The sequence below is a fragment of the Wickerhamomyces anomalus genome (genome assembly GCF_001661255.1).
Source record: "Wickerhamomyces anomalus NRRL Y-366-8 unplaced genomic scaffold WICANscaffold_1, whole genome shotgun sequence".
Classification (NCBI taxonomy): Eukaryota; Fungi; Ascomycota; class Saccharomycetes; order Phaffomycetales; family Wickerhamomycetaceae; genus Hansenula; species Hansenula anomala.
The window spans coordinates 2,947,750-2,973,713 of NW_017567110.1; the positions used below are offsets into that span (position 1 = coordinate 2,947,750).

The following is a 25,964-nucleotide window of genomic DNA, read 5'->3' on the forward strand; positions in this document are numbered from 1 at the left end:
TAAAAGACATATAAAATTAAGGAAATTTCTTATTCCCATTCAACAGTAGCTGGTGGTTTTGAAGTGATATCATAAGTAACACGAGCAACACCATCAACTTCATTAACAATTCTTGAACTGACTTTCTTCAAGAATGAAGCATCGAAACAGTACCAATCAGCAGTCATGAAATCAGTGGTTTCAATGGCTCTTAAAGCAATAACTTGTTCATAAGTACGTTGATCACCCATAACACCAACAGATTTAACAGGTAACAAACATGCAAAAGCTTGAGAAATGTTTTTGTATAAACCAGCTTTTTTGATTTCTTCAATATAAATATGATCAGCTTTTCTTGCAATTTCAACTTGAGATCTGGTAACTTCACCTAAAACTCTAATAGCAATACCTGGACCTGGGAAAGGATGTCTCCAAACTAAATCATGCGGAATTCCTAACAATTCACCTAAATGACGAACTTCATCTTTGAATAATTCTCTCAATGGCTCAATCAATTTCAACTTCATGTTTTCTAATAAACCACCAACGTTATGATGAGTTTTAATAGTTTGTGATGGTCCTTTGAATGAAATGGATTCAATAACATCTGGGTATAAAGTACCTTGTAATAAGAATTCAATTTCTTTACCATTCTTTGGTTTGATTTCAGCAGCAACTCTTTCAAAAACGTGAATAAAAGTGTTACCAATGATTTTACGTTTCTTTTCTGGATCAGTGACACCAGCTAATTTATCTAAAAATTCATCAGAAGCATCAACAACAGTTAAGTTGATACCTAAACCTTTTGTTAAAGTTTCTTTAACAGTTTTAGCTTCATTTAATCTTAAAACACCATTATCAACCATAATAGCATGGAAACGATCACCAATAGCTTCGGTCATTAATTTAGCAGCAACGGTAGAATCAACACCACCTGAAACAGCACCGATAACTTCAGCATCTGGTCCAACTAAAGTTCTAATTCTGTTAATTTCAGTTTCGATGAAATTTTCCATAGTCCAGTTTTGTTTAGCTTTACAGATATCAACAGCAAAATTTTTCAACAAGATTTTACCTTTTTCAGAATGAGTAACTTCTGGATGGAATTGAATACCATAGATTTGTTCAGTTTCATGAGCAACACCACAGTATGGGGAGTTATCAGAAGTTGCAATAACTTTATAACCACTTGGTAAACCATTTAATTTATCACCATGAGACATCCAAACTTTTGAATGGTCAACATCTTTGAATAATGGAGATGAAGCATCAACAACGTTTAAAGTAGCTGGACCATATTCACGTTTTTCACCTCTAGCAACACCTTTACCATTAATCCAAGCTAATTCTTGCATACCATAACATATACCTAAAATTGGGACACCTAATTTAAAGATTTCATGGTCAACATGTGGAGCATCTTCAGCATAAACGGAGTAAGGACCACCTGATAAGATAACACCTTTTGGTTTCCAGTTTAATTCTGAGATTTTTTGAGTACATGGTAACATTTCAGCATAGATATTAAATTCACGAAGACGACGTGTGATAAGATGTGAATATTGAGAACCAAAATCTAAAACCAAAATGGTTTCGAAGACACTTGAAACTGGAGCAACTGGTTCAGACATTGTGTGAATTGAAGTTCGACTTAATAAGACCTTGTTAAGAACCTAAGGATGAGTGATTCACCAAGTAAATAAAGTAGTAAGTCATAATTTTGAATAGTTTATAAAATTTTCTTTTTATTACTTTAATTTTTTTTTTCCACGAAAGTTACCCTTCGCGATGACTTCGCTGGGCCCGCGGGTCAGCCGTAGGCAAGTTTAATAGTTAACGGTTAAATGAAAAGCTACAAAGATTTAGGTGCACAAGTATAATATTGAATTGATAGTTAGGTATGTTGACTATTGAAATGTTAAAGGAATTTATGACCGTTTGGTTCCTCGACTTTTGGTCTCTTTGCAAACGGAGATACATCCTCTCAAGCTCTCTCTATCACACATCACAATAGCCAAACAGGTCCATAGGGTGAGGACGGAACCCACCAGCGTATGGTCCTGGCTCATAGGGCATCGAACCTGGAGAATTGAGAAAGTTCTTCAAGTGACGCCTTATGAATGTGTGAATGGTTAATTAGAAGAGAAAAGGAACAAAAGTTCAAACCATTTTGAAATTTTTTTTCAACCTTCGAAAAATCGAGAGTTTTCAAAATTCGCGATTTTTAGTGTCGCGAAATGTTGATTGTGATTTTAGGGTTGATTGATTAAAAGTTACAAGTTGTCAAGTCCGATTCAAGAGGCAGTGGTTGTTAATCTAGGCAGAAATGAAAAGACAAAGAAGTGCTTCAAGATCACCCTTGTGAATTGGCTCATAGTTGTTTCTTTAAGTTCAAATCATATGAACCCTTGTGACTTGTGGATTCTCATTTTCATTGTAACAGACATTAATCAGGACCCTGAGCGTCTCAAGCTCTCAAATTATCCAGCACATATCCAATAGTCAATGTTTGCACACAAACTAGTTGATACTCTCTAGAGGTTTCAACCAATGCTATTACCTTTGAGAGATTTGAAGAGCTGAAGAAAGTTGAAATAACTAAATTCAACTCAACATCATTCATGCAATTAATTACCAATATTTTGAACTCATTTGGGAAGACTCCGAAACAGAATGCTCAACGTGACAGCCAAAAAAAATTTGATGTACTTTCGTACGCTATATGATCCGTACAACGTACAACTCGTTATTTCGGAGCACCTTCTAAAATGGGGTCTAAAGCTGTACGATAAGGGACCCTCCAATCATAGGCATTTGATCGGATTTATTGCAAGACTAGGTGCACTATATTCCACCCAATTTCGCTGGATTTATAAAGGATCTGGTGGTTAGTTCACGGCAGTTTGTAATTGTAGTTGGCTATCTTACTTTACCTACAAAAGCCTTAAATCCTTGACATAGTTAACCTTCTTGGTATAAATCTAAACCAACGGAATAATCAAGCTTCTCAACGGTCGGAAATTGAAATTTTTTCGTTATCTGCGAAAAATCTACAACCATTGAACTCTGGATAATTCTGCATTCCTATCAGAGTCATCACCGAACCATAGAAATCCAGCTTTGAACGGAGGAAAGTCCCAGACCTCATTATCAGGCAATTGATTAGCCCGTTTTTGGTAATATCCTCGAACAGCTAAATTACTTGCATCTACTTAGTTGTTCTATGAATTATGATTTGACGATCATGGGATAGATTATACAGGCATGGGGGTGAAACCTGATGTGGTTGACCTCAGAAACTTTGTATAAGGCAACTCCTGAGATAATGACTTTAGTGGTTAGCAAATTGGCATCTATCAATGAATAGTATATAAAGGGGACGATGTTTCCTTTTCTTTTTCAAATACTTTTCACTAAACAACATCAATCAATTTTTCAACAATGCATTTTTCAAAGACTCTATTAACCACAGTTGCCCTTTCATTAATCAGTTATGTATCTACAGCTCCAACTCCCCTAGAGCTATATACTAGAGATGAAAAAAACTCATCATTACCAACCGTTAGAATCTTTGGTACAGGTGGTACAATTGCGTCAAAAGGTTCCACATCAGCAACTACAGCAGGTTATTCAGTTGGGTTAACAGTTGATGATTTAATCGATGCAGTTCCAGCTTTAAAAGAGGTTGCCAATCTAGATTATGCTCAAATTTCAAACATTGGTTCGAATTCATTAAACTATACACATTTAATTCCATTACATCATAATATTAGTGAAACTTTACAAAGTGATGAATATAATGGTGCTGTTGTTACACACGGTACTGATACAATGGAGGAGACCGCCTTCTTTTTAGATTTAACTATTGATTCACCAAAACCAATTTGTATTGCCGGTGCTATGAGACCTTCCACTGCAACTTCAGCTGATGGTTCAATGAACTTGTATCAAGCTGTTTCAATTGCAGCTAGTGATAAATCACAAGGTCGTGGTACTTTGATCACATTAAATGATCGTATTGCTTCTGGATTCTGGACCACAAAGACTAATGCAAATACATTAGATACATTCAAAGCTACTGAACAAGGATATTTGGGTACTTTTATAAATAATGACATTGAATACTATTATCCACCTGCAAGACCTGAAGGTTATCAATATTTTGATATTTCAAATGTTACAGATGCTTCTGAAATTCCAGAAGTTATTATTTTATACTCATACCAAGGCTTAAACCCATTATTGATTCAACACGCTGTGGAGAACTTGGGTGCTAAAGGTATTGTTTTAGCAGGTTCAGGTGCTGGTTCATGGACTAATAGTGGTGAAGCTGTTAATGAAGAGATAGTCAAGAAGTACAACATTCCAATTGTTCATTCAAGAAGAACTATGGATGGTTCAGTTCCAAAAGATGATGCTCCAGAGTACGGTATTGCTTCAGGGTTCTTGAATCCTCAAAAGGCTAGAATTTTGTTACAATTATGTTTACATGCTGGTTACAGTATGGATCAAATCAAAACTTCATTCAGCTCGGTCTATGGTGGTTAAATCAAATCATTTCCTTCAATTTACATTTCCTAATTCGATACCTACTCACTCTATCAACAATATTTATTTTCAAGTTGATCGTTACGTCCCTTTTCATAGATTCTTTTAGACTAGTTATGTGATTTAATGACACTTATACGTTTGGCAGATCTCATGTAGAGTCCTTGAAAAATCTATTTTTAATCGACAACAACATTCGGTGCCTCGCTTAGGTCTTGGAAAGAAACCAAGAATTATACAAGAAACAATCAACAAGAGAAACGTATATAGTAAAGCTAAAGTATGAATATTCTCTTCTAATTACATCGACTTTGTACACCTGCCAGCTTTGGCTGATCTACGTCTCCATTTTAGGCACTTGTACAGGGCTCTAGTTTTGTGCCTGTTGATCTCAGCAAAGGTACAGCCCCGAATCGCAATCTTGATTCCTGAGCCTAGCTTCCTCGGACCTCGGTGCTCTCATGGAGTTGTGTCCAGCTCCCAGGGAGAGCTCTGCCTAGGTGTGTCGTATTCTTCTGCCTAGCGCTCGGCTAAGGCGCTGGCCCATATTCCGCGTAGCTCTGCACTGGCGATTTGACAGCATAGCTTGTTCCAATATTGCCGGTTCCGTGACTCAAGGATCAAGAGCTAGAAAATACACAGAGAGAACTCACAAAAAGCCCATGGACAAGCCATATTAAAACCAAGAGATCTCAGAACAATCAGCTCTTTGTTTAACTCGAAATTCAGCCTGGATCTGGCTCTCAAACTCTGGTGTCCTCAGATCTCAGTTCCTCACCAAACCATAAAAAAAATTTAGTTCGAGACAGGAACAAAAAAATCCCAAAAAAAAAAAAAAAAAAAAACATCAAGTTGAAATTGAAACAACCATCTCGAAATTCTGGACAATAATCAACATCAACAACTTCAACTGTTTCACTCAACACAGCGGTTGCCAAAAGATTATATAACCAGTCCCCCAGGTTCCCAGCTAGGCATATCCAGAGCAGTTTCGTGGTGGTGTCACAATTAGGTGTTCTTTCCAATCTCCCAGTCATTAGATTCGAATCTTGAAAGCTCGGTACTTTTGTTACAAAAGGTTATTTCTGATCCATTAGAAGAGATTGTTTGGAAAAGTTATTAATAGTTGCTCATATTCAAAAGATTGGTTTTCTCAAAACCTTTGTTATTGTTATTATTCATTCGCTTTAGACTATCATAGTTCAAGATGAGCAATAGTCGTTTAAATGTATTGACAGTTGGTGCCAACCCTAATCTTGTCTATTATTCATGGAAGTTGAACAAGACTGGTGATTTTAAGATCCATTTGTTGAACGATGAAATCAACCCTGATAATCAAATTGTCATTACAAAAAGTCATGGTTCATCAAGTGTTTTCAATCCAGATGTGATATATTCTGATTTCAGTAAATTGTCTTTACAAACTAAATTTGATATTGTGTTTTTATCATCAAAATCTTTACAAGATATTTCAAACTTGTCTTCAAATTTATCACCATTTTTAAACCCAAATTCAGTCATTCTTATAGAATCCACCGGGTTTGTCAATTTAGAACCTTTTTTGAAAAATTGCTTACCTTCAAGTTCATCAAGTTCAATTTTTTCAATCTTATCAACACTAGATATTCGTAAATTAGATCAAAATCAATATTTTATCAATGATACTGCATTAACCCCTGAAATCATAATTGGAGAATCAAATACAAATAATTCTAAATATCAATCAACTACTTTATCAAAATTAATTTCAATTTCCAAGATTTTCCAATCAGCATCTTCAAATGATTACAAATTAACAATTAAAAACACTTATTTAGAATTTTTAACTGAACAATGGAAGTTAGCAATCCCAAAAATTTGTTTCAATCCATTATTAATTCTTTTTGAAGAATCAAAACCTGAAAATTTATCAAATCAAATATTGGCAAAACCTTTATTAAGTGGATTAGTTACAGAATTGATTACAGTGGCTAAGACTATGGGTTGTAAGTTACCAGTTGGTTATGATAATGAATCTAATTTGTTCAAAAGATGGTGTGATTTATACTCAAATAATGGACAACCAGAGGATGATTCTGTTAAGTATTTACAATCACCAAGTTTCTTTTTCAACTTTTTCCATAAAAACAGTTTAGATATTGATATGTTATTATTACAACCAATTTTATTAGCTGATGATTATGGTATCAAGACTCCATATTTGGAATTTTTATATGCAACAATTTGTCAATTTGATAAATTTAACCAATCTGGTGATCATTCAATTTTCTTCAAAAGATCTGATGATTCAAAATTAAAGAATCTATTGAAATCAAATCAGTTTTTAACTGAAAAATTAACTATTAAAGATGATGAATTGAATAATATGAATTCAAAATTAAAAGAATTGAATCTGGTTCAACAAAAAAATATAGATAGAGAGTCTCAATTTAGTCAATTAGTTAATAATGTGGAATCACTGAAGGCTCAAAATCAACAATTGCAACAGCAACTTCAGCAACAAATGGCTAAATCAAAACAAATTCAAGCTAGAGCTTTAGCCCAACAACAACAACAACAACAACAACAACAACAACAACAACAACAACAGCATCTGCAACAGCAGCAAGAACCAAATGATAGATCAATTCCACCGGAACAATCACCAATTGACAACAATTTCAAACATTCTATTGAAGGTACCCCAGATTTACGCGATTTAACAGATGCTGCATTAATCAGTGCTTCCATGGAATCCCCAATAAAGCAAAATAATGAGCCTCAATTACCTCAACAAGCTCCACCAAATTTACCAAACGGTAATGTTAATGGATCAGCTACTACCAATGGTAACGGCTTACAACCACCACATGTTATTCCACAATTATCTTCTAAAGAATTGGAATTACAGAAAAAGGAACAACTTTTATATTCAAAGGAAATGGAATTAAATAAGAAATTATCCCAATTTAATAGATATCCTCAGCAACAACAACAAGGAGTACCACAACCACCACAGTTTCAAACACCATATCATCAACAAAGTGGACATAATGGTAGTGGTGGATCATCAGCTGGGTTACATCATCCTTCACCATTATATTCAGTTCAAAATAGCTCAAGAAGTCAAGTTATTCCAGGACCTAATGGATTACAACCATTACAAACATCTCAACTAACTAATGGATTACCAAATGGTGGAGGTGGTTTATATCAACAACCGCAACAACAACAAGGACCTCCACAACCTCGTCGTGTTTCTACAATGCCAGTATTAGATTCAAATGAAATGTTTACAAATCCACAATTTAAGAAAACTTCAAGAAAGAATAGAAAATCAAGTTTCCCATTAGTCACACCTGGATTAGTTGATGATAATTATGGTATTCCAATGCAAAATAATTTGAATAATAGACCAATGAGAAATCATTATCCATCTCAATCAACAAATGGTATAATACCTCAACAACAGCCTGTTCCTCCTCAACAACAGCCTGTTCCTCCTCAACAACAAATACCTTCAGCTCCATCACAATCTCAACAACCATATAGACCAAATCCAACAAAGGCATTCACATCACCAACGATTCCACAAGAAAATCCATATTCAAATTCTAATTCAAATTCTAATTCATCAAATGAATTGAATCAATTAGCTAATACATCTCAACCAATAGTTGATGATAATGCTAAACCATTAGGTATTATAGGAAGTGCAAATAAAGAAGGTGATGAGAAGAAAAAGAAAAAGAAGGGATTATTTAGAAAGAAGTGAATTGTATGATGATGATAGAGAAAGTATCAAGAGGGAAAAAAAATTATTTGTGGGTATAGTCAATTGAAACATTAGTGGACAATAATTTATATGATTGTTTTTAAAAGGTTCAATTCTCAATATGTATATTTTAAATTATTAATTGTAAAGTATATCAAAGTTTATGAAATGAGTATCAAGAATTGTAGTGTTTATTCACCCTTTAGTTGATGACAGTAATACAATATTTGCTTTTACTTTGACTACAGCTCCATCGAACCTATTGTGACCAAATGTAGTTATAACTGAGAACCTATACATCTGTATTAACTGCCGGATCATTGTTCATTACACGTGTATATATTATACCTTCTTCGCTATACCTTCTTCATCCAAATTCAAGTACCATGTCGGTTCAGCGTTGAATTACTAGATTGAGTAAATCGCGATCATGAAAAAAGATGATGGTGATGATACTTAAGATGGTGATGAAAAAGTTTGGCGATCATAATGAAGAATATTATCCGTTTGGACTTGACTGGTTGAATATGATTGTGCCTGTACTTCCCTGGTATTTGGAATGATTATGCACCATAGTTCTGATTCTGTTAATCGATCGCTAAAGGCCTAAAGGTTTAGTCACACTTCGAACTTTCAACAACTTTGACTCTTGAGTCAAATTATATTGGCTACTGGCACAAATGACCGTAAGTGACATTCACGATTGTTTCTCGTTCATTTCTCGCTTCTTTCATCCTTGTAACCTTCCAATCATGTTGTCGTTGTCTATTCTAGTTCATTCTGCCGAGAAGATTTGAATACGATGATGTCGAGAAAAGTTGTTATCTCAATTCTTTCCCAAATTGAGATCATTCACCCACTTTATAAGCTTATCAGGTACATACAAGTGCCTCATCAGAACAAAGAAAACTTTGATGACATAAATGTCATTGAATGTTGACTCTTTGACTTTCCCTTTGTAGCTCTCTATGTTCAAAGAGTACCGATGAGCAAATATTGGCATGGCAATCGACGTATATAAACTCAAAGATTCCCATGTGGCTGAAGCTGTGAAAACTACATACGATAATGGCTACATATTGAATGTATTTATTACAATCATGTTATAACTTATCCAATTTAATTCATAAACACATAATGATATTCAATATATCCAAAAACATTGAAGACTTATTCTAGCTGTTTTCATAGTCCAAGTTTCAACCAATCATAATCCTGATCATAATTTTGCATAAAATTGGTTAAATGATCATTTCCAAATTGATTAGATTGTTGAGATGGTTGTTGAGATGGTTTATTGTTGAAATTAAAACTATCTTGATATTCTAATTCATCCAAACTTTTCAAATCAATCATTGATTGTAATTGATCCATATTTATGAAATCATTAGACATTGCAGTATCCATTGATGACATTGAACTTATTGTTGTTGGTATTTGTGAAGAGATTGATGGGTTTGTTATTGGTGTTTTATATTGTTGAGGCTCTTGTTGCTGTTGTTGTTGCTGCTTCTGTTTAACAGGTCTTATGACACCGTGTAATTTATAAAATAACCCACAGGCATTACACAAGACATCTCCATTACTTGATCTTCTCCATAATGGTGTTGTGTTTGTATTACAATTTGTACAACTTATTAATTTTGAATTTGGTTCAATTAGATTAGTTTGAGCAGTTATTGTGGAATGGGATGAGGAAGTTGTGGATAATGAAGTTAATGAAGATGTTAATAATGATGAATTTGAATTAGTTGTTGATGAAGTTGAAGAATTTGAAGAATTATGTTTAAAATTATTATTGGTATTATTGTTTATTGATGATGGTGGTAAATTTGGGTAATATTCTTCTTGTGATGTTTTCTTGATGTGAGCAACGTAATCAAAATCATCACCTATTGGATCTATCTTTGGTAAAGAATTTTGTTTTTTCTTTGTTGGTTGTTGTGGAGTTGGTTTCATTATTTTTGAATTTGATGATGCAGATGCAGATTTGGTTCTTCTTTTAGCTGATTTGGTTTTAGATGCTTCATTTAATGAGTTTAGTCTCCAAGTTAAGTTTTTAACACGCTCGTTATTTGGTAAAGATTTGAATTCTGGTTTGTTGTACATTTTGAATATTGAGTTATTTGTTGTAGATTCGTGTTGTAGGGCAGCTAACTTGGTATTGTTACTCGTCTTTGGCAAGGACGGAGCCTGTTGCTGTTGGGGCTTGTTGTATATGTTGTTGATGAACAAGGACAGATCGTTATCAAAGTCCATGGTGATGGTGATGATGTCTTGTGTCTTCTAGAGTTGTATCTTCGTTTAATCCTTGGTTGTATTTTGGATCAATTGATAGAGCTCTCCAATCTTCAAGTCAGTCATTTTTGGGCGCGTGCAACACTGGGAAATTGTTATTGAGGGGCTGTAATGGGATATACCTAATCGGGTAATAATGTATCTCGTGACTGGTCAGGTGATGTATTAGGTAAGATCATACTGATTATTACATAATTCGGGGAGTGGCCCTTTCAAAAGTCCTTTTTTTTTTTTTTCATGAGTCATTTGAAAATGAATAAACATGTCAAAAAAGTGTAGAATAATCAGAGTGGATAAAGTCAAGATTGAGATAAAGAACAGATATTACAATACACTATATAATTAATATAACCTCATACCAATTAACACAACATGCTCACCGGGAACCATTCTCTGCACAGCCGTTGGACTTTCTCAATTGTTCCTTGCACAGGAACGGCATTTGGTGCCATAATAGACTAAGTCTTACGTAACTTTGTAACAGTCCTCGAGAAGAAACAAAAGAAAACAGAAACAAATATTCACCTTCTCTACAACAATAACTAAGCAATACTACCAGATACTCAACATCGTCTTCTCAGTCCTCTCAAGCTAGCTCAACCTAGAACAACACCCATATAAAGCATTTTTGCTTTCAATTTATTTATATTTCCTTTCCCCTATCATAATCTCTGAAGAGATCTAAGGGATAAATATACCCACCATTATACCCACCATCAACCATTATAATTTCACTCCTCTGCCTCTAGTTGTGTTTTTGATGTACCAAGAATGTCTGTTGTCTATTCTGACCACTCTACAATGAATTCTCCTTTAAACAATAACTCTCCTTTATATGATCAATCTCCTTTTGGTGCTGGTCGAAATGATTTACTAAATTATTCATATGATTTTACAACAAATCTTCAAATTACAAATTATGAAAAAAGTTTAATTTTCAAGTTTTTGATAAATCATTCTTTCAATTATTTGATCACAAATTATCAAAATAAATTACATGCTTCAAGTATGCAAAATATGTGTCAATTTGTGTTATTATTATTCAAAAGAACAAACTTATCATTGCAACAATTTCAAAAACTATTAATCATAATGATTAGGTATTTAAACAAGAATCAAACAATTGTTTTATCAATAAAGCAAATCATCATTGGTTGCTTAATCAAAATCATGGGTGTTGATTCCAAAAATTGGTCTCAAATTACAGGGTTATCTTTGGAAAATTTAACATTATTGAAAAATCATATAAATCTTGATCATGATGAAATGATTATAACTGAAGATGAATTGTTAGAATTAAATGATCATATGAAATCATTAGTTTATTCCAAGTTTGATGTCATTTGAGTGAATGTCGTCAAGAGACAATAACATGTATTCAGCTACATGAGAATTCATTGAACTCGTTACTTGAACAGGTTCAAGTCTCGAATGATACCTACCATCCACTGCTCTGGTTTTCCCATCCCTTCCCATTCATTCACTTCCAGAAATACACCTTTTTATTTAGGTCTACCAAAAAAAAAGTGATCAACGAATATATATATGAACTTAATGTACAAATGATTATGAATCTTACCAAACCAAAAATTAACTATCTATAAATTTGTAGGAATATACATTTCATCACCTCATAAATTTCACCAACTTCACATCAATGTTTCAAACATTTAAAGCCCCTTCTTAAGAATTAAATACTACCATATCACACATCATGCCCTTGTTTCTTCGCCTCAGCCAATATACTTTCAACATCCCCACCACTACTCAACAACTTCTCTCTATTTCTTTTACAAGTCAACGTATCACTATGTCTTTTCAACGCATCTTTTCTTGCAAAACCCTTCCCACACATTCTACAAATATGTGGTAATATGGGTAAATGGGCTCTTTGATGCCTTCTCAAATCTGATGATCTTCTGAATGATAATGAACAATCATTGCAAATGAACGGTTTTGGTTCATGTCCATTAATATTCTTTGCAGAAGGTGGTGTTGTGGAATCCTGGGAATTTGGCGTTGGTGTTTGTTGTTGCGAATTCGTTATTGACCATGATGATGATGAGGCTGATACTGGTGGTAATGGCGGTTCTAATGAAGAGTGTAAATGTGTTGAATTTGTGGTTGATTCTCTCTTTTGTTGTTGTTCATTAGCTAGGTTTTCAAAATAGTCTAGGTTGAACGTTGGGAAATGATGTGAGTTTTTGGCTGGGTTCAAATTTGATGTTGTATCCAAGAAATTCACATTTGGTGTATTTGTTGTTCTTGGTTCCAATGGATTTGAAGATATATTCGGTGTTGTTGTTGTAGTTGTTGCTAAAGGTGATGTGGTTGAATTTGGAGCATTTGCATATTGGATCCTTCTCAATAATTCTAGTATCGTTGGATCTATTTCATTATTCATTGATGTTGCAACTATAGCTTCAGCAGCTGCTCGAAGAAATTTCCTATCTTCATCTTCCTGATCATTATTTATCAGGTTATTTATGGATGCTATGTGATTTGATGACATTTTCAGTCTATTTAAAATTGAACTAACCAAATGATTGATTTCTAAAGAAAGAAGTGTTAGTATAGTTCTAGTAGTTTGATTTTTAGGATTAAAAAACACCAACCATTTTGCTCATAGCTCTCTTGAGGTGTCAAATACTGATCACTATCATATTCTGATTCAGTCATCTTTCCATCCCCTTCATTTAGATCAAAACCAAATCAACAATAGAAAGAGTGTTTTTCATCCCATCATTAAAGATCATATACTTACTTACGATGTTTATGTCCAACGCTTTTGCTTCCCTTGACTCCACACCTTATAGAAATTGACAAATATCCCTAGAAATCACCAAATAATAAAACCTTGAGAAAGCCCGCACTTGTCTTTATTTTTGAAAGGCTTTTGATTCACTTCTTGACTATAGTCTTGCAGCCCAATACGCCACGATTTCCAAAACGTAATAAAATCACGTTATTCAACAGCGTATGTGTTTGGGTATAAAAGATGAAGTGTTTCTTTCAAATAACTGGGTCTTGACTCTTGAGAAAAAACAATGGAAATAATTGTGGATCCTTAATCTGTTATTAAAGGAATTTGTTCCTGGTTGATTTTCAGTCCCTTGTTGTACCAAGTAAAGGATTCTGGCTGCTAATGAAGATTTTTTTATGCCTCTTCCTTTTCACAGCTAGCTGTTTGAATAATGATCAGCTTACTCTAGCTTTTCAATAAGTATAGCACTGAATCTGCAAATAAATAGAGTAAAAATCAATAGATCAGATAGTAAATAGTATGTAGTTACCACCTATTAACACTCTTTTGTATTGTAAGAAACCTTTTTTTAAGCAAACCCTTCTTGATGGATTGTTGATAAATTTTGGATCCACAGTTTTATTTAAATCCTACTCCGACAGCTGGAAACGCCCTTTTGCAGCACAGCACCAAAATGTCACAATTTACACTTTGAAACTGACACCTAACGTAATAACGTCAACCAACAATAGTAACACAAGCGACTTTTCTTTAAACTTTGCTCTCTATTAACCAATGAGACCAATCTCTATTCCAATGGTTCGCCACTAGCCCACAGTAAAAATAGAGTACCAAATTGACACCACAGTAGCAGCAGTCTACTAATTCACAATGTGTAACAGATCTTCCCTAGTTAAACCTTCTTTCCAGCAACTGCAATTATCAAATCTAATCAGCTCTTGATCGTGTCTAAAATAATACACAGTTTTCAGTCTTTCTCAAATAACTTGTCCCTTCAGCACTTGATCCATACCAAAGCTTCTATAACCAATCGAAATAAATACCCCAGAATTGAACTTTACCCTCGCTTCTCAAATAAAACACATACTATTCACGAATCAAACCGCTTGATTAACCCATTTCTATACATTTTTAAACAATTTATCAAAAGAATAATGTCAAGTCACGTGAAATTGGCTTTCAGCTGAATTTAGCCGTTTAATTCGCGAAACCATATTTGACATTTTATTCGGACCGGCTAACGGAAATTTGCAGCCGACTACAAAGATTTGTATAAACTTTGACACATAAAAAACATTTGCACTATACAGAGAGATCAATCTCAATCAACAGGTACCTTTGAAGGTAGTGTGATGATTCTTCTTATGATCCTGTTTCTTCTCATGACTGTTGATATCTTCTTCACCTCCACTTGCAATAGAAGTCAACAAATCATAGATATACCGGTTCTTGTCTGCTGCACTTGTAGCATCAACACTCTGTTGATAAAATATACTTGATTTGATCAAGGCTTGAGTTGTTTTCAAAATATCACTAATCAATCTGAATAATAAATCATCTGTTAATTCATATCTAACAACAACTCTTAAAATCTCTGTGGCTTCTTCATTTGGTGGTAATGGATAATTTGGAATGATCCAACCTCTTTTTCTCAATAAAGTTGATAATAAAGCTTGTGGGATATGAGGATATTGTTGCTTGAACTCATCTCTAAACTTGAACGCAACAACTGGTAAACCTTTATTATAATAAGAATCTTCATTATCTTCATTAGCCAATTCTTCACGTGAAAGACTTGGATCGAATGTTAATTGACCCTTCTTTCTATGGATATTTGAAATACATTCAAAATATTGAGTCTTTTCCAAGAAATTTGACAATACTCTTGCATTCTTCAATGATCTGTGATGGATTTCTCTATAACCTTTTGAACCAAGATGTAAGAAATTATAATATTGATGAATCGATTGATAACCTGGTCTTGAAAAATTCAATGTATAACTTTCTTCAACACTACCTAAATATCTCAATTTGAAGATTAAACCCTCTGGTAAATGTTTTTTATCCTTCCAAATAATCCAACCTAATCCTGCAGTGGTTAAACCAAATTTATGGCCAGAAGTGTTTATGGAAACAACTCTTGGGATTCTAAAATCCCATTTCAATTCTGGATAGATAAATGGAGCAACAAAAGCACCAGAAGCACCATCAACATGAATTGGAACATAAATACCCTTTTCCTCTTCAATCTTGTCCAAGATTTTAGAAACTTGTTCAACATCTTCAAAAGCACCAGTATAAGTACTTCCCAAGATAACAAAAATACCAATAGTATTCTCATCAATATTTTCTTCAATCTTGGTCAAATCTAAAACATGATTAGATTTTTCACTAACAGGAATCAATCTAGCTTCAACATCAAAATAACGAGCAAATTTCTCCAATGCGACTTGAGCATTTGAACCCATCAAAATATTTGGTTTATAATAATCTTTCCCAGCAGCTTTTTGCCTCTCTTGCCAAATCTTCTTCATTGCTAATCCACCAAGCATAATAGCTTCACTTGAACCAGTAGTGGCAGTTCCAACAGGTTCCTCACTTGTACGATTCCATAATTTCCCCAAGATTGAAACGTTACGTTGTGTTAAATCCATCAAAGTTGGATATTCATCTGCATCTGCCAAATTTTTAACAATGTTCTCTTTGGCCAATTCCTTGGCAGTTTCGGTACTAAAAGTGTTCACAAATGATGCTAAATTTAATGTTGGGTTACCATCTAATGATAAATCATTGTGTAATAATTGATAAGTTAATTCTTCTGATAATCCATTTTCTGGAAGTTGATACTTGTTTTGAGAAACAAATTCAGTATCGTCTTTACGATTGTTTGGATTGTGATAATGAGAATTGGACAAGATTGTGTCCTCTAGTTTTTCTGGGTCAATTAGCTTTGTCAACATTGTTGTGGTGGAATCAATTGATCATTCAATTTTGTACTAAGAAAAAGATCAAAAATAATTGAGCCAAGTGATGAAACTCGTTCTTTATATACTTTTATTTTCCAAAACCTCCTTGAACCAAAACCTCTCGTTCGGGTCTAAAGCGTGGGCAATCCGCAACTTGTAAGTCATTGCTACGCTTCTTGACCAACAAACAAATGCAAATAACTCCATTTTGTTCCGAAATAATAATCAATTCCACTCATTTTTCAAGTATGGTCCAATCAACGTAATCCCTCAGTGCCAATTGCTTCCACGTGTTCCTTTCGATATGCCTGAATTGTTATTTCTGATTCGAAAAGAGGTTATGTGCAATACGTTAAAATTGACATAAAACCGATCCCACGAGAAAAAATAGTAGACTTCCCAAAACGGAAATAAAAGTGTAGGTGTCTGTATACATGTTAGTTTTAATTTTACACACTACAACCCATTTCATTTACTTTTACGTCATTAAATAATGTTTTTTATTTCATTTCCACTCCCTGATGACTATTTAAAATCATTCCTTATTAACTATTGATGCAAAATCTAGTAATTAACTTATTCAACTTGAGATTCAAAGTTTTCACCTTCAACTAAATCTGGGATTTCATCATCACCTTCAGCTTTACCTTCTGGAGCAGCACCTTTTTGTTGTTGTAATTGAGCAGCTAATTTAGACAAGATGTCCAAGTTTTCAGCACCTAATTGAGGAATAATGTTTGGAATTAATTCAGTAATTTCCTTTTCTTGTGGAATACCATAGAAACCATAAGTGTTGTGTTGGTCAGCAGCTTGGACACCAACTCTGTTGAAATGCAAGACTTTACCGTCATCTTTGAAGAAGTTGGCTTCTTCAACACCATCCAAAGTTTGGACGTTTAATTTTTGTAAAGTAGCTTGTAATTTTGAATCATCAGCTGAAGGTTTTTGAGTTGGTTTTTTAGCTTTTCTTCTGATACCACCAACTTTGTTGTTGCTTTGTTTTTGCAATTTAGCTAATTTTTCTTGATCAATTGGCATTATGGAATAATATTCTGTAAATACTGAACTTATGAGTTTCACTTAGTTGTAGCACTCTCTTTTTTTTCAATTTCTTCATTTTCTTCGTCGACAAAAAAAAAATTTTGGTGAAAAAAAAAACTGGTTGTGGTGTTTGGGTGTTGATGAAGTAGTGAAGCGAAATAATAAAGTGTAAACATGAGATTATGTATATTCGAACTACATTTAGAGATTATCTAGAAAAGATGCCTGTCTTTAGGGCTCAAAGGAGGTTATACTCCGATTTGGCTCATAAATACTCCAAAACCTTGAGACTGCCTCAAACAGAGTTCCCTAAAAGATCCAATTATGAAGCTACAATTAAGGACTTGGTGCCTAGATCATCACAAGATTTATACAAATTACAACTGGAGAAATCACCAATCAAAGATGATGTGTTCATCTTACATGATGGTCCTCCCTATGCTAATGGTGATTTGCATTTAGGTCATGCTTTGAACAAAATTTTAAAAGATTTCATAAATAGATTCAATTTAATGATGGGTAAACAAGTTTATTATAAACCTGGTTGGGATTGTCATGGTTTACCAATTGAACTGAAAGCTTTGGAAACCATAAACAAGAAATTAAAAAAAGATGCTTCAATGACTTTATCTGTTAAAGAAATCCGCGATATGGCTAGAAATCATGCAACCAAAACAGTGGAGACTCAATTGGAAAGTTTCAAACAATTTGCTATATTGGCAGATTTTAAAGATAATTATAAAACAATGAATCATCAATTTGAAATAAACCAATTGAAAATATTCCAAAAGATGTTATCCAGGAATCTTATAACAAGACAGAAAAAACCAGTTTTCTGGGGTTGTGAAACTCATACTGCTTTAGCTGAAGGTGAATTGGAATATAATGATAAGCATAGATCAACAGCTGCATATTTATCATTCCCATTGGTGGAAATGACTGATGAATTAAAACATTTATTAAAAGATCTCGAATCACCAAGTGTGTTGATTTGGACTTCTACCCCATGGACCATTGCTTCCAATAGGGCCATCTCCATTAATGAAAACTTCACATATACAATCATCAAGTCATCAGAACAATCCTTGATCGTTGCAAAAGAACTAGCATCTCAATTACTTGAAATCAAACCAGAATTTTCAGAAACTTTTATTGAAATTCCAGGTACAATGTTGGTTGGTAGTAGTTATGTTAATCCAATCAGTAATGAAACACATCCAATAATACATGGTGACCATGTTATAGATAACGCAGGTACTGGACTGGTCCATACTGCACCTGGTCATGGTAATGAAGATTATTTTGCATGTTTAAAACATGGTATGGAAGTGTATTCACCAGTTGACAATTTTGGGAAATATACAAAAGATGTCCCTTCAGGATTTGAATCATTAGTGGGTAAAAGAGTTTTAGGTGAAGGTGGTAAAATAATGTTGAATTTGTTAGAAGATGCTAAAATGATTTTCCATGTTGATCCAAATTATATTCATTCATACCCCTATGATTGGAGATCAAAAAAACCAATCATCATTAGAGCTACACCTCAATGGTTTGCAAATGTTGGGAAAATTAAAGAAGCTGCTAGTAAGTCACTTGATGATGTGAAATTCACTCCAGAAAAGGGTAAGAATAGACTGTTATCTTTCATTAAAAATAGAAATGAATGGTGTATTTCAAGACAAAGATCATGGGGTGTTCCAATTCCTGCATTATATTCTAAACATGATGAAAATATTGTCTTAATGGATCAAGAATCTGTTTCCCATATTATCAGCAAAATTGATGAACTAGGTACTGATGCTTGGTTTGAAGTTGAAGAGAATGTGGAAAGATGGTTACCAGAATCACATCGTGGTCAAGGTGCAGATTTTTATAAAGGCAAAGATACAATGGATGTTTGGTTTGATAGTGGTTCAAGTTGGAACGAAATTCAGTCATTTATTGAGAAACACGACTTAAAACGTGACTATTTGGCTGATGTCTATTTAGAAGGTTCTGATCAACATAGAGGTTGGTTCCAATCTTCACTGTTGACTAAAATCGCAACTGATGATGCCTCTACTACAAAAGCACCATATAAAAACATCATTACACATGGGTTCACATTGGATGAAAAGGGTCAAAAAATGTCAAAATCTATTGGAAATACAATTTTGCCTGAAAATGTTATTCAAGGTAAGAATGGATTGCCTGCACTCGGTGTTGATGGAATAAGGTTATGGGCTGCTCAAGCTGATTATACAAGTGATATGGCTATTGGTCCAAAGATTTTGAAACATGTTGGTGATTCGTTAAAGAAAATTAGAATTACATTCAGTTTCTTATTGGGTAACTTGAATGATATCAAGCCAGAAGAAATTGTTGAGTATGATAACTTAAGACCAATTGACAAATATGCACTATCAAAATTGGTGAAACTAAATGAAGAGATTTTGGAACAATACAGGGTTTTCAATTACAATAGAGTTATTCAATTATTGAATTACCATTTAAACACTGAACTGTCTGCAACCTATTTTGATATTGTTAAAGATAGATTATACACTGATAAAGTTGATGGTTTATCACGTCGTGCTGTCCAATCTGTCTTATTAGAAATTCATCAAACTTATATATCAATATTATCACCAGTGTTACCAATTGTTACCCAAGAAGTTTGGGATTTCACATTACCATGGATAAAGGAAAACCAACCATCACCATTTTTGAAAGGTTGCAAAAAATTAGATTCACGTTACAAAAATTCTGAGTTGGAGGCTGAATTTGATTCAATTTGGAAGATTAAAGATGAAGTCAAACTATTAGCTGAGCAAGGTCGTAAGAATGATAAAACAATCAGAAACTCTTTGGAAACAGATGTTGTTGTCAATATCAGTGGAAAAGATACTGGATTGGAAAACATTATGCAAAAACATGCCCAATATTTGGCTGATTATCTCCTTGTTTCCCATGTTCATATTAACAAACCATTACCAGACTCATTGGCTTATCACTACTCCAATAGCGTGCTAATTGATGGCACAACTGTCACTGTGAGTGTTGTTCCTTCCTCAGAATCGAAATGTCCTAGATGTTGGAAGTACACCTCTGTGAGTGCGGAAGACTTGTGTCAAAGATGTGACGAAGTTCTTAATGAATGAATTTATGAAAAAAACTGCATATAGAAAGTGTTTATAGAGCTCTGTAAATAACAAGTTTGTAAATAGTAAAATTGTCTTGTAGATGAGATTTCTCCGAACTTTGAAGTTGTTGAAAAATTCAAAATCCTTGCACATAGTTAACGAGATCAACAGGCTCATAAAACATCACACAAAGGATAGCACAACCATGTTCTTAGCCAGAATAGCACCAATAGGAATCAGACCTTTGAGATACTCCTCAATCCGATCTTTATCAACAACAAGATCTCTTTTCAACGACCAATTAACAAAACCGAAAACACCACCAAATTATGACAACATTGACATCGAATCACCAGAGTACAAAAACCATCCAATCATCAAAAGACTACCTAAATCTATGAAGAAATATGGTAAGAGATTTGTCAATGCACCGGTTTCCCATTTGACTGCATTTGTTATCCTTCATGAATTGACTGCCTTGGTTCCTTTCTTGGGATTATGGTATGGGTTTCACCAATTCGGGTTCTTACCAACAGATATACCTTCATGGGTGCTTATCAAAGGCTCAGGGGTAATTGAGCATATTGTGAGTTTGATTTTCGTTTGAAGTTTGTTTCTATACTAACATTGTTGAAATCAGTTGGGTGAAACTGCGCAAAACTATTCAGTTGAGGAAAGAACCAGATTGATTGTTGAAGGAGCAACTGCCTATGGTATCGTGAAAGTGAGTAAACTGGTAGGATAACTACGTATGTGAAATACTAACATTCACTAGGCTACATTCCCAGTGAGAGTGTTTATATCGTTGTTTATGACCCCTTGGTTTGCTCGTGTGTTCGTTCTACCAATGAAGAACTTGTTTACTGTGACTTTGCCTGACCTCTTTAGATTCTTCAAGAGCCAAAAAAACACTGGTGTGGATGATCAATTGAAACCAACTGTGAAGAGAAAGCAACTACCAAACAATGGTAAACCAAAACTATGATGATGATGTCTATAGAAAGTTCATGAATATATTTATTTATTTATTGACCTTTAAACTGTCAGGTTTCAGCTGTTTTGGGCTTTTCAGATATAGAAAAGGGAACTTTGCTATAAAATAATTGAGGGGTGTGAACATGCGACAAATACTTAAGCTATCCACTTACTTATATTTGTAATTATTCATCATTTTGTCGTTAAACTAAAGCCCTACTTTGAGATCTTGTAGTTATGGTTAGAAGCCCTACCCCTCGCCATAAAAAAATATCATCATAAGGGATTTGTAAAAGATTTTGACATATTTTTGATCGATTTCAACTCAATTGTGCCAACAATCATTCAAAGAGACGCCTTTCAGTTAGTGATTTGCTGAGTAGTAGCCCACAAATTGTGGCATAAGGTATTCAGTGGTTAGGGAACAATTAACGCTTATTGGGATCACTTATCTATTGGTTTTAAGGCTAAACCAGTTGCTTTCTCCACACACAAACAAGTGGCAAGCTGATAACACATTGTTGAACAAATAAAGAACATGGTTCATTTCAAAGCTAATCATGTCCAGCTCTCCTTTCTGAGCAGCAGAATGTATTTCAAGGTCCAAATCGTTAGGAAAGTGCAGGTCTTGCGAGCATCAAGAGCGCTTAACCATAGGGATTGTCATATTAAGAAGACCATCCATACAACTCCATCTTTTCAGAAGCAAAGGGACGATCGTGATGACGACTATGAACTAGACTTGATCACATTGACAAGACGGAAGAAACAGAAGAAACAGACATCCTCTGAAAGTAAAGTTGTCGGTGAGAGAGCTCCTGTTACTGATAAGAACAACGCTAATGTTCGTTTTGATGATTACATTTCCAAAAAACCTAAAAAGAGAGTTCCATACTTGGATAGTGAAGACGTTAGACAAGATGATGGCTTGATAAATATCACACCAAAGGATGCCAAAAAGATCAAGGCTAGGGAAAGGTTCAAAGCTGAAACTCCAATTGAAGTGAAACCCTTGTTTGAACCTTCTCAAGATAATGAAACCACACCAACCTTCACAGAAGAAGAAATCAACAAATTCAACCTTGATATCAAAAGTAATCTGACCCGTTATTTGGATGAAGAATATGACAAGGTTCATTCCAAAAAACCAAATCTTAAAGTCAAAGATCTTTATAGTATAATTGCATCAGCTACAGCTAAAAACCGTTCACATCCAAAGGATAACTCTGTTAAAAAGTCAAGTAAACCAAAGAGTGATAAAACTCATGTTGTTAAAACTGATGATGGCTTAATCAAAAGTACAGGTTCGTCCAACGTGAAAGTTGAATCAAATGCTAAATCGGATGATGACCTTGTTTCCGTATCTGCTGGTCAGACTAGGGAAGAAGTTAAAAGTGTTAACAAAAATATCAAGAGTGATGACGATTTGGTTTTGGAAGAAGTTAATAAAGATTCCAAGGGTGATGATGGATTAGTGTCCACTGGTTTTAATGAAATCAAAGACTTTAAATCTAACACAAAGTTGGATGATGATTTGATTCCTACAGACTCTATTTCTAATGCACAAATCCCTACTGAAGATACACAATCTAATTCCACAAAGGCTAATGAAATCTTGGATTACCTCACATCACAACCTAAATTGGAACCTAAAGGTAAAGATAATGAGCACAAAGTCATTGAAGATGATCCTATTGCAAATATTTCAAAGCCTCATATTGAGACATCAACAAGCTCGGGATTTGTATACAATACAAAGGAGCCAGAAATTGATGAATTGAATAAGATTATTAATGTTGCAAAATCACCATCCAAATCACAACTCAAGAAAATCAAAAAGCGTAACAAGGCACTCTTATCAGATCTAACAAATCTCTCTCCAAATGAAAAAATCAACAAGATTGATGATATTATGCAGATTCTTGAAAATGAAATCCCAAGATTATCGAAGGAATCAACGTTTAGTGATTCAGAAGTTCGTGCCACTACAGATCGGATTAAACACTTCAGAGAAAATTTTGAAAATGTTCAAAAAGTTGAACCTCAAACTTTTGGAAACGCCGATATTTCATTAAAAGATCTAGAAGGGTTTTTGAAAGATGCTAAAAAGAAACAAATTTCTAGAGATGAAGAACACTTTAGAGAAGAAAGAGCTTATGAGATTGCCAAGCTGATGAACAACAAGAATGCTAGAACTTTGGATAAAAAGAATTTTTTCACTCCTGTTGATACTTCGTTAACTAATAAAGTCTCTTCAACATTCAGATTCAAGCCTGATGAAAAGCCTCCGGCATCATCTTCCAAGAGTGATGAATTGTTTTTCCCAAGTATTAGATCTCAAAAGGGGTTGACACATGAATTTATGGTGTTAACAAAGAGTAAAAAGATTGTGACAGAGGAAAATCCACTTGGTGATGATTATCATCCTCGTGATCTTTTCACAATATTCAAAACACTTGGAAATCCAGAGAAGTATTTGAAACAAATTAATAAACTTGAAAAGAATGGTGGTTGGAAATTAATTGGTTCAGGTGGTGATGCTATCAACAAGATTCTAGTATTTGAAAGATTCGTTAATAAGGAACAAGAAAAGAAAGATATACGTAAAAGACGTATTAGAAGATTTGCCTTGTCATTCACTACAGTGTTTGTGCTACTTTATGGATTTGGTTCTTATTTTGAACATCAACAAAAAGCACAGTATAAGATCGATGAATCTGGAAAAGTTGTCAAGAGTTCCTGAATATCTCCTACGGTTTGAATATGCTATATGAAAATCAAAACTTAAATAATGCATTATAATATGTTATATATACCCATATCCTCCCAATAATTTTATTTATTCTAATGTACAAAACTTTAATTTATGACTTGAAATTATTCCTTCATAGTTTCATCCTTTTTGGAAGGTAATTCAGCTGTATCTCTTGAAATGTGAATAAATTTGAAAATACTAGAACCACCAGTAGTACCGTTCCAATTTCTTAAAAGTTCAACAGTTCTTTTATCACTTAGATCTGGAACCAAATATCCTGAATCATAAACATGTTCTTCGTGTTTCTTTTTGTTTTCTAATAATAGTTGTCTATTGGTTGGAGGTCTACCTTTACGTCTTTCAGCTTTTAATCTATCCAATTCTTCATCATCTCTACTTAAAAATGCTTCGATAAACAACTTCATATCTTCCAGACTGAAAGTTTCTTGTTTGTCTCTATTATTAATAGCTTCTTGGAAGAACTTAACTCTCATCAACTCAAACTCTTTCTTTTCAACATGTTGCATCTTTTTTTCATTAATCTTGTGTTCTCTTAAAGTAGCTCTATTCAACTGTTTGAACTTTCTTCCCTTTGGATGCATCGCACCCTTTGATTTCTGGATGGTCTTCTGGACCTTGTTTAAACTATGAACAACAGGCATCTTGTCTGACTCTTTTAAAAGCTTTGGTTTCTTCTAAAGATCAAAAAGATTCAGCCTTTAGATAAAGCTCATCTCCATACAAAATAAATTTTTTTGAGCCCCAGTTACCCCCAAATCCATTTATGGCTCAAAATTTTTCGTTGGAAGAGAAAAAAAAAAACCAGCATTGACAAAAATCAGAAGACACAAATAAACAAGATCTTGAACTGACACTTTAAACTAGGAGAATTTTGCTAGGTTTTCAAGTTGCTAAAGAGGAAATTAGAACATATACATACACTACAATGGCTAAATACGATATTGACCAATTGATTGAGCTACGTGAGACTGCACACGTCCCAACTTCAGTCGACTTTGCTGAATTCACCAGAGCCATCTTGGAGCAAAGAGAAAGACAACTAGCGTATGTTTGATTTTATTATTTGGAGAGTGTGGTAATGAGGCTTTATTTTCATGTGCTTGGAGTTTTTTTTTGGCTGTGAAGTTGTGGTTTTCATTGTCTCGTGTGACATATGGACGCGATGGAATGGCTATTATGAAGAAAATGAAAACAATAAAGCTACATATTTACACTCTATTTCCTGGAGAAAAAGATTACTAACTGACATTTTCTAGTGAAGAGGAATCAGGGTATGCATGATTGTGGTATCATTGGAGTACCGAGTACTAACTCTTATTTTAGATTCCAAACTGGTCGTAGAAGATCATCACATCTAGGTGTTAGACCAAAATTCAAAACTCATCGTCCAAAACGTGCACCAGCTCCACAACCAGATGCTGATGGTTGGGTCACTTTAGATAAACATAAAAAATCATTTGGTAGTGAGGAAGTTTCTGAAAAGCAAAAATTTACTGAATCTTTAAAAGATACACAAGTTAAAGTTCGTCCAAATAATAAAAACATTTCATCTAGTAAGCCTGCTGATGCTCGTGATATCGCTGCTGATCAACAAAAATCTACATTCAATGCTTTTGCTGCTTTAGATGATGATGATGAAAGCGAAGAAGAAGAAGAAGAGGATGATGAATAATGAAGAGGAGTTCATGTTTATAATTGATTCGTTATGGATTTAAGAGATTAGAAAGTTTTTCATATTTGT

The 25,964-nt window shown here is 34.1% G+C and overlaps 13 protein-coding genes across 13 annotated transcripts; 7 read left to right on the plus strand and 6 right to left on the minus strand.

Moving 5' to 3' along the window:
- Window positions 1-29: 29 nt before the first annotated feature.
- GUA1 (GMP synthase (glutamine-hydrolyzing)) lies at window positions 30-1,610 on the minus strand (the record flags this gene model as incomplete). The annotated part of the gene is made up of 1 exon (XM_019181359.1): window positions 30-1,610. The coding sequence occupies one exon, from the start codon at window positions 1,608-1,610 to the stop codon at window positions 30-32; it is 1,581 nt and encodes a 526-aa protein (XP_019042071.1).
- Window positions 1,611-3,059: 1,449 nt separating this feature from the next.
- WICANDRAFT_99190 (uncharacterized protein) lies at window positions 3,060-4,527 on the plus strand (the record flags this gene model as incomplete). The annotated part of the gene is made up of 2 exons (XM_019186683.1): window positions 3,060-3,469; window positions 3,500-4,527. Exons 1-2 carry the CDS (start codon window positions 3,421-3,423, stop codon window positions 4,525-4,527), a joined length of 1,077 nt encoding a protein of 358 aa, XP_019042072.1. The 5' UTR covers window positions 3,060-3,420.
- Window positions 4,528-5,734: 1,207 nt separating this feature from the next.
- SVL3 (Svl3p) lies at window positions 5,735-8,281 on the plus strand (the record flags this gene model as incomplete). Its single annotated transcript, XM_019184490.1, has 1 exon — window positions 5,735-8,281. The coding sequence occupies one exon, from the start codon at window positions 5,735-5,737 to the stop codon at window positions 8,279-8,281; it is 2,547 nt and encodes an 848-aa protein (XP_019042073.1).
- A 729-nt stretch (window positions 8,282-9,010) lies between these two features.
- WICANDRAFT_103589 (GATA-type transcription factor) lies at window positions 9,011-10,750 on the minus strand. Its single transcript, XM_019180384.1, has one exon. It carries the CDS (start codon window positions 10,538-10,540, stop codon window positions 9,467-9,469), a length of 1,074 nt encoding a protein of 357 aa, XP_019042074.1. The 5' UTR covers window positions 10,541-10,750; the 3' UTR covers window positions 9,011-9,466.
- Window positions 10,751-10,897: 147 nt separating this feature from the next.
- WICANDRAFT_88973 (uncharacterized protein) lies at window positions 10,898-12,040 on the plus strand. The gene has a single exon (XM_019186172.1). The coding sequence runs from the start codon at window positions 11,351-11,353 to the stop codon at window positions 11,924-11,926; it is 576 nt and encodes a 191-aa protein (XP_019042075.1). The 5' UTR covers window positions 10,898-11,350; the 3' UTR covers window positions 11,927-12,040.
- Window positions 12,041-12,284: 244 nt separating this feature from the next.
- MET31 (Met31p) lies at window positions 12,285-13,091 on the minus strand (the record flags this gene model as incomplete). Its single annotated transcript, XM_019181324.1, has 2 exons — window positions 12,285-12,584; window positions 12,825-13,091. 2 exons carry the CDS (start codon window positions 13,089-13,091, stop codon window positions 12,285-12,287), a joined length of 567 nt encoding a protein of 188 aa, XP_019042076.1.
- A 1,577-nt stretch (window positions 13,092-14,668) lies between these two features.
- Window positions 14,669-16,303, minus strand: GAD1 (glutamate decarboxylase GAD1; the record flags this gene model as incomplete). The annotated part of the gene is made up of 1 exon (XM_019183081.1): window positions 14,669-16,303. One exon carries the CDS (start codon window positions 16,301-16,303, stop codon window positions 14,669-14,671), a length of 1,635 nt encoding a protein of 544 aa, XP_019042077.1.
- Window positions 16,304-16,885: 582 nt separating this feature from the next.
- Window positions 16,886-17,347, minus strand: EGD1 (Egd1p; the record flags this gene model as incomplete). The annotated part of the gene is made up of 1 exon (XM_019181317.1): window positions 16,886-17,347. One exon carries the CDS (start codon window positions 17,345-17,347, stop codon window positions 16,886-16,888), a length of 462 nt encoding a protein of 153 aa, XP_019042078.1.
- Window positions 17,348-17,571: 224 nt separating this feature from the next.
- ISM1 (isoleucine--tRNA ligase ISM1) lies at window positions 17,572-20,490 on the plus strand (the record flags this gene model as incomplete). Its single annotated transcript, XM_019181165.1, has 1 exon — window positions 17,572-20,490. The coding sequence occupies one exon, from the start codon at window positions 17,572-17,574 to the stop codon at window positions 20,488-20,490; it is 2,919 nt and encodes a 972-aa protein (XP_019042079.1).
- A 352-nt stretch (window positions 20,491-20,842) lies between these two features.
- On the plus strand, window positions 20,843-21,334 carry MRX11 (Mrx11p; the record flags this gene model as incomplete). The annotated part of the gene is made up of 3 exons (XM_019180859.1): window positions 20,843-21,058; window positions 21,113-21,196; window positions 21,248-21,334. Coding segments are annotated over 3 exons (387 nt in total), but the record flags the coding sequence as incomplete, so codon positions are not given.
- A 2,025-nt stretch (window positions 21,335-23,359) lies between these two features.
- WICANDRAFT_82787 (uncharacterized protein) lies at window positions 23,360-24,221 on the plus strand (the record flags this gene model as incomplete). Its single annotated transcript, XM_019185440.1, has 2 exons — window positions 23,360-24,019; window positions 24,045-24,221. The coding sequence occupies 2 exons, from the start codon at window positions 23,360-23,362 to the stop codon at window positions 24,219-24,221; spliced, it is 837 nt and encodes a 278-aa protein (XP_019042081.1).
- A 56-nt stretch (window positions 24,222-24,277) lies between these two features.
- TMA16 (Tma16p) lies at window positions 24,278-24,972 on the minus strand (the record flags this gene model as incomplete). The annotated part of the gene is made up of 1 exon (XM_019186173.1): window positions 24,278-24,972. A coding segment is annotated over exon 1 (406 nt), but the record flags the coding sequence as incomplete, so codon positions are not given.
- Window positions 24,973-25,148: 176 nt separating this feature from the next.
- Window positions 25,149-25,871, plus strand: CAF20 (Caf20p; the record flags this gene model as incomplete). The annotated part of the gene is made up of 2 exons (XM_019180764.1): window positions 25,149-25,267; window positions 25,529-25,871. Coding segments are annotated over 2 exons (462 nt in total), but the record flags the coding sequence as incomplete, so codon positions are not given.
- Between the last annotated feature and the right edge of the window lie 93 nt (window positions 25,872-25,964).